The sequence below is a fragment of the Hylobates moloch genome, unplaced genomic scaffold (genome assembly GCF_009828535.3).
Source record: "Hylobates moloch isolate HMO894 unplaced genomic scaffold, HMol_V3 SCAFFOLD_15, whole genome shotgun sequence".
Taxonomy (NCBI): domain Eukaryota; kingdom Metazoa; phylum Chordata; class Mammalia; order Primates; family Hylobatidae; genus Hylobates; species Hylobates moloch.
In genome coordinates, this window is record NW_026652290.1 from 86,541,976 (window position 1) to 86,549,617 (window position 7,642).

Sequence of the window (7,642 nt, forward strand, 5' to 3'; positions counted from 1 at the left end):
GATAGGGACAGTTATGTATGTTTTTATCCTCTGCAGTGTCTTGTACACACTTGTTGATGCATATGCTTTTCCCCATACAGGAATTTTTTTTCTTTAATGAACTACAGCCTTTAATACTAAAATTTTGATACATTAAGATAGCAAAACTGGTTCTTTGCTTTGATTTCTTATATATGCAGTTGAGGAAGAGCTGTTTCTGCCTGGTCTGAAAAATTAAAGGAAAGAAAAATTTACAAAATGGAAATATTTTTGTGAAGTATATCCAGTTGGTTTTTTTTTTTTTTTTCCAGTAATTTCAAAACTTATATACCCCACTGATGAAGAGAGATTTAATACTAGATTTCCTGGAACCTTTTGGGATCATAGATGTCTTCATGTACATTCCAGCTTTGTCCTACTTCCCAAGCTGTATTTGAATTGGCTTTTATAGAGAGTTAACTGCTGGCAATATTTTTGCAATGTGAGCTTTGCTGCTTAATCCTGATACTATTTATTCTTTAATGATCAAGTCACTAAAAAATATTGAGTGCCAGACAGTGTTGAGAACAATAGAAATGTAGCAGTGAACAAAGTCCCTGCCTTCATGAGCTTACCTTCCAGTAAATATGAATAAAAATCTTTCCCTTACCTTACTTAGAAATTTTACTTTTTTTTTTTTTTTGAGACGGAGTCTCACTCTGTCACCCAGGCTGGACTGCACAATCTCGGCTTGCTGCAACCTCCACCTCCCAGGTTCATGCAATTCTCCTGCCTCAGTCTCCTGAGTAGCTGGGACTACAGGTGTGCACCACCACACCCAGCTAATTTTTGTATTTTTAGTAGAGGCGGGGTTACGCCTCATTAGCCAGGCTGGTCTCGAACTCCTGACTTCAGGTGAGCCACCGCGTCTGGCCAATTTTACTTCTTTATATTCCTGCTTTATATTCACCACATTTTTTATATTTAGTATAAAAAGGTGAAATAATTTACTCTGGTACTTCAAGGTGATCTTGAAAGTTTGATGAAGTGAAATATTAACTGTTTTTTACTTTTTACAGATGGTTCCAATCCCTATACATTGAAGCTTTGCTTTTCTACATCATCCCATTTATAAGAAGAGAAGAGCATGTTAGAATTTGTGTTCACCTTTATTACAATTTTAAAGCTACACTTCATTAAAAAAAAAACTAAAATGGTTGATCTCATGTTGCCTTGCTTACTTTAAGATCCTGTTCTGTAATAAACATATTTTGCCTCGAGTAAATTTGTTGTAAACTTAAATATTGAATTGTTTTCATTTTAAGATAGAATATCATAATGTAGACTACAGCTTCATTGTAGATTATACAGATATATGATTTCTAACCTTATTACTGGAATTTTTCTTCCACAGTAAAAATATATTTGCATTCTTAATGCTAATTATCTGCAAGTATTTTTTCATTGTGTAAGAGATTAATGCAGGTGAAAGTATTGCATTTTAATATAGAATTCCTATTATATGTTTAGATGTTTAAGTATGTTGCAGTTACTCATATTAAACATAACTTGTATTTATTATTTTAATCAAGTTTGAGAATAACATTACGTATGTTGAATTTTAAGTGCTACAGATTTAACTGATTTTATATTTCTGAAAGGCTAACAGACATGGATACACGTATACAGTATGCATTCAAACTTATTTAAATTGGTGTATTTTTTTTTAAGTCACTGTCCATTTGTATTGACATGCCTCTGTTTCTAGTCCAGTTTGGAGATTTTATAAAGTTATAACAATGAGTTAATGTGTTCATTTTCATTTGTTGCATGTGACTTAAATCTTAGATACAGCTAGTATTTGGCATTGAGATTTTTATAGAGGTTATAATTAACAGTTCCTCTTATAGATAATAATCTGGGATCCATGGGTGGGCTTCAGAGAATCTGTGTACCCCCTAAAATTGTATGTAGAATTTTGGATATTTACATTTTTATTTTTTACTCTTGGATCCATCAGTAATATGTATTTTTCTATATGGTACAAGATTTAAGGATCTAATTTTATTTTTATTCCAAACAGATAGCTATTTGTCTCAATACCATTTATTAAACATTCTTTCTCCCACTGGATCTGTTTTTTTTTCTTTTTAAAATAATAGATTTTATACATAGGCAAGTAAGATTTAAGGACCAAACATGGTATTAAGAGACTATAGCACGATTGTTGTCAAGTTTACAGCTTTTTTACAGTAGAAAAACTGATGTGGCCATTTTGTTTTCATCTTTAAAAGAAGGGAGAATACGTGTCATCTACCTAGAATAACTGATATCAATAGTTGACAATATCAGTTTTGTAATCCTGACACTTTAAAATTTGTAAATGAAAGTTCCATTTAGATCTTTTGTAAAGACTTTATTTTAAATTTTAATATAAAAAATCCTTTTAGAAATAAGGCAGGCGTTTACAATTTTAGAGCTGTTTAATAGAAAGTTTAGAGGGAAACTAAACACACATTGACATTTATTTCCCTTCATTTTGATGGCAGTGGGCCAGGATTTAGCCCTCTAAAGATAAAGAAAAAATTAAATTTAATCTAGAAGTATTTTAGACCCTTATCACAGAACCCAGTAAGTTATGCCAAGGGTAACTGTGTGAACTGTGTTCGATACTGGGCTATGTATGTTTCTTATTCGTTGCCAGTTTAATACCTAAGTTTATCTAACTTTACAATAAAGCTTTTTTTCCCCCTATAAATACTTTTCTACCTCTGTTGAAAAATTGAAATACCTTAATTTTGGTTTATGTAATAGTTCTACTTTCCTTCCTCATCTGAAAATTAATGTGGGTTGTCAGAATTACAGACTTTTTAATGCCTAAGATTTTAAGAAATAAACCTGTAGGTACTGGCAGGGCTTATTTCATTTAGATTTTAATTAGTTTTGATGTGTAGAAATGATTTTTATCTGTAAGGCTGTCTCTCCACCAAAATAAGTGAATTGTTTGGGAGTAAACTAGTTGGTAAGTTGGGCCTTGCTGATAGATATATGCACTGGTGTGTAAGCCCTATGCTGCTGCTGTCACTAATGTTTTTGATAGTTTACTTAGTCATGACTGCTATTAATGAAGTTTGCTTTGTGAATACTCTCTTTCCTTAGCCTTGGTAACATTCTTCTCTGTGCTATCTTTATGCTTTTAGAAGAACAAGAAAAAGCAGATTTAAGAGCTGTAAAGAAATAATACTAGCTTTGAGTTTTTAAAAAAAAATATTGAAATCCCATCTCTGTATCCAAATCCTACTACATATTTGATAATAAATCTGCCAAACTGAGTTATGGAATATGAGCTGCCTTTTAAAATCCCTATTCTCCTGCTGAAGGTGTTACCTCACCAAATAAAAATATTTGCAGCTGCAGCCAACATGAGACTTTGCAAACATCCTAGTGATTTGGTTATCTCAACTATGTCTTGAACAGAACTGAGAAGAGGGGAAAAAATGACTAAATGGGGTGAGTTGTTTCATGTTTTCTTTACAGGTAGGCTGCTACAGAACTGCAAAGTAGCTATCAGTGATACTCTTTCTGGAATAAAGAAATTTTGAGTGTAGAACATTCTCCCATACTTAGGAATCTGAAGCACAAGGAGCTTTGCTTCACTTAAAGGTAACAAAAGTGCTTGTAAGATAACAGCGCTGAACCTCCTATCTCCATATGGTTGTTTGGTCTGAGAGACTTTTAGTCCACTGTGGGTTCATGTGAAGAGTAGCAGGCCTTTGTCTTCATAGTACTGCGGCTCTGCTCATGATGATTTTCAGTGTCAACCAAAAAGTAAGTGAATGTGCAGGCATGAATACTGTTTAAACCAAAGAAATTATTTGGGATATTTAATCTGTGGATATTTGGGATTTAAAATAGTGGATATTTAATCCATAATATCATTGCTTTTGTCTAAAACCTAGCATTTCCATCAAATGGATTCATGTGTTGATTAAAACCTAATATATTTTATTTAGCAAAATACCGTCTTCTAGGGATCTTAGTTCTAATGTTTTTTTGAACTTGAACAAATAAAATGGACTTTGCTTTACTAGTTACTTTCATAGAAAGCCCTTCATTCAGGGGAACACTTGAAATTCTCTTAGTTTTAATTTACAAATGAGGAAGCTGGTAATGTTGGATATTGTTTTCTCTATCCTCCATTCCACCCTCTCCTATTTTTTAACAGTAATCAAGGTTTGAGTGAGCCTCATTGACTTAGCCTCATCACTCTCAGTACCTCTTAATAAGGGCAGCAGGTCCTCCTAGAGGGGTATTTTGAGAGTTTCTAGGGGTGTTTTTTTCAGTGGTTACGGGACACTGCAAACAATTTGATAGGTAGGACCAGGAAGAATTATCCCTTGTCCCACATGACTTTCCGATTTCCTGTCAGATACTCAAATAGGTAAAAAACCTGTTTATAATGATCTGATCCTAGAGTCTGACTTTTAATATATTAATGCAAAATATTTTTGTGTGGTTTTAATATGCAGTACACTGAATGTTTAGCAACACAACTACCTTATAAATCAAGGAAATAATGTTTAGAATGCTTTCAAGAGTTGTTCACCATTTTGGAAAATTGTATCATCAACGTATTGGGATTGCCATTATAATACACAAGGGTCAGTTTTCATTTGTAGCTGTCACATTCATCTCTGTCTTCTATTGTAGCTGTATCTGAGCATTTATGTATTACAACATACATTTTATCGTAAATTTTATTTCTCCCTTAACAATTAGAGTTTTATTTGGTTTTTCTTTAAGTTGTGTCTGTCTGTGTGTAGGTAGGTATTATCTAGGAATTTTATTTCAGCATAGTAAAAGGATATCAGATTGGGTGGGGAACCATTGCTGTAAACAAGGTAATAGTCTGATTCTGTGTTGAACAGGTAACCTAGGTTGATCCAAAGAGAATGACACCTAGGATTTGTTGAAGAATGGATGAGGAAGTGCTCTCGCTAAGGGGTGTGGTCTGCTTGTGTAAGGTTAGGCCTGGGACTGTTACAGCCATTTTGCTGTCTTGAGGGAAACTAGCTAGTAGAGAAAAATGGAATACACAGTGGAAACCACCCTGAGCATAGGCTAGTTTGGTATTTTGTGCACAATACACCCATCTTCAGAGTTCTCTTTTGAGTTTGAAAACAACGTATGTATTTTAACGGTCTCCATTTGCCTAAATCTCATCTTTAGCAGTTTAGTCTACACACAACACAATCAAATGAAAGCACTGACAATTATTTGACAAAAGGCCCATTTTTTTTTTTTTTTTTTTTTTGAGAGAGTCTCACTGTCGCTCAGGCTGGAGTGCAGTGGCATGATCTCCACTCACTGCAAGCTCTGCTTCCTGGGTTCACATCATTCTCCTGCCTCAGCCTCCCGAGTAGCTGGGACTATAGGCACCCACCACCACGCCTGGCTAATTTTTTTGTATTTTTAGTAGAGATGGGGTTTCACCATGTTAGCCCGGATGGTCTCGATCTCCTGACCTTGTGATCCTCCTGCCTCAGCCTCCCAAAGTGCTGGGATTACAGGCGTGAGCCACTGTGCCTGAAAAGGCCCTATTTTAAACGTGATATATCTTTGTCCTTTTGCCAACCGTAGGCTTTATTTTTTTTTGTAACTCTTAGGTTTAAACTTTTTGTTTTGTAGAGATGGGGGTCTTGTTATGTTGTCCAGGCTGGCCTTTAACTCCTGGCTTCAAATGATCCTCCCTCTTTAGCCTCCCAAAGTGCTGGGATTACAGGCCTGAGACTGTACCTTGTGCTCTTCTGTCAGATACCACAAAGTTTAGACAAAGATGTAATATTTATGGACACTTACTGAAAGTATTGTGTGTAGATTTGTTAATGGCTCTTTTAAGAGTTTCTAAAATTTAATGGGCAAAAATTACATATATGGGGTATAATGTATACATTATGGAATGGCTAAATCAAGTTAATTAACATATCCACTACCTCACATACTTATTTTTTGTGGTGAGAACATTTAAAATTGACTCTAGGGTCGTTTAATTTTTAAGAGCAGAAAGCTTATTTATTTGTAACTTAGAAATCATCTCTACTGTATATATTAAACCCTTGTAAGTGATACAGAACTGCTAATAAAGTCAAAGCATTGAATTAGTGGCAGTCTCTGATTTGGAAACTTTCACAGCTCCCTTGTGGGGTGACACAGTAATCAGCCTAAGCAGCAGAGCAACCCTGAAATGTTTGCTTTGAGTTGAGTTGATAATTGTAATCTGGTCATCATTTATTTTTTCCTTTTTTTTCTCCCTAGTAATACCAAAAGAAATTAAGAAGCAATGTTATTTTTTTTTTTTCTGGGAAGTAATCATAGTTTATTGAGAGCCTGGAAAATCAGTAAATGGCCTGAAAGACTTTGATTGTTACCATAATTTTAGTGTAGCTTATTAAATAACAATACCAGTGGTATAGCTTGGGAGTGTGAAACTTGATTACAACTTACGATTGTGAAGTTTAGGTTATTAAGGTGATTTTTGGATGTGACTTTATGTGAAACACTCTTAGGAGAGTAGGGGAAGAAAAACAAGGTAGATAGATAATGCCTGTGCTGCACGGTGATATTTAGCAGTGCTTCTCAACAGTTAGGAGAGGAATGTCATATTTTGGGGAGATGATTTCATGACTAGCAAAAAGGATCATGTGGGGAACTTTTAAAAAATACTGATATCCCAGATAATCTGCAGAATCTGACTTACTTGGACTATGTGTGTATATATTCAAAACATTTTATTATCCATTGATTTCCATTTAAAATATCTGATTTTTGATGTCACAAAGCATGAATGTAAAGTAGATAAGATTATTTTTGTTGCAACTTAGAAATCCAAAGAAATAATGACAATTTTAAACCAAAAAACCTTCAGTGTCTACAAAAACCATATCAGAAGTGTCACTTGCAACGATTTGGCTTCTTGGATATTTCAGCCATTTATTCCAGCTTCTATCAAGTGCACTTAGTATGCCAGACAATACAAGTTCAGGCAGATGGTTAGCCTTAAAAAGTCAGTAGGTTAATTTCAGCTTAGAAGGGAAGCAACGGAAAAATGGCTAAGCCTTCTTTCTAAATATGAGGCAGACTATTTCCTAAATCCTTAAGAGGAACTGAAAATTGATGAGGGGAGTCTTCAGTCTTTGAGTAATATAATCTAAATCTTTTAGCTTTTATGAATTCCACTATAAGATGAAAAAATAAGGTCAAGGAATGATCAGCACTTGTGGTGGAGGTGCGAAGGCTGTATAATCATTCCGTTTCACAAATTGGGGATGAGAGACCCCGATTTTTGTGATCTGCCCAAGTTTAACGAAATAAACGGGGATATAATGACTTGAATCCAGATGTTAATACTCAGAATCTTACACAAAAGCCCTTTTGAGTCATTGAAATAATTGGCTCTTCTCAGTGAGTAGAAGTATTAGCTGTAGTAGCCTAAGCAATGTTAACTGCTTTGGTAAATTATTAATTAGAAAGCAAAATTCTGGTTGCCAGCTGGGGGTAATGGAGGTGTGATTGCTATTGGCTACAAGATATATTTTAGGTGATTAAAATGTTCTGAACTAGATAGTGGTGATGGTTGTACACCTTGTGAATGCACTAAATGCCACTGAATTGTATACTTTAAAAA

General features: G+C 34.5%; 1 protein-coding gene across 7 annotated transcripts in view; it reads left to right on the forward strand.

Annotated features, from left to right (window-relative positions):
- HNRNPLL (heterogeneous nuclear ribonucleoprotein L like) overlaps positions 1-2,709 on the forward strand; it is a 40,599-nt gene extending 37,890 nt beyond the window's left edge. For all 7 annotated transcript variants that reach the window (XM_058428377.1, XM_058428379.1, XM_032176751.2 and 4 more), the window contains one exon: positions 1,038-2,709. In XM_058428377.1, the coding sequence (XP_058284360.1) occupies positions 1,038-1,093 (56 nt within the window). In that variant the 3' untranslated portion in view covers positions 1,094-2,709. The remainder of the gene's footprint in view (positions 1-1,037) is intronic.
- The last annotated feature ends 4,933 nt before the right edge of the window (positions 2,710-7,642 follow it).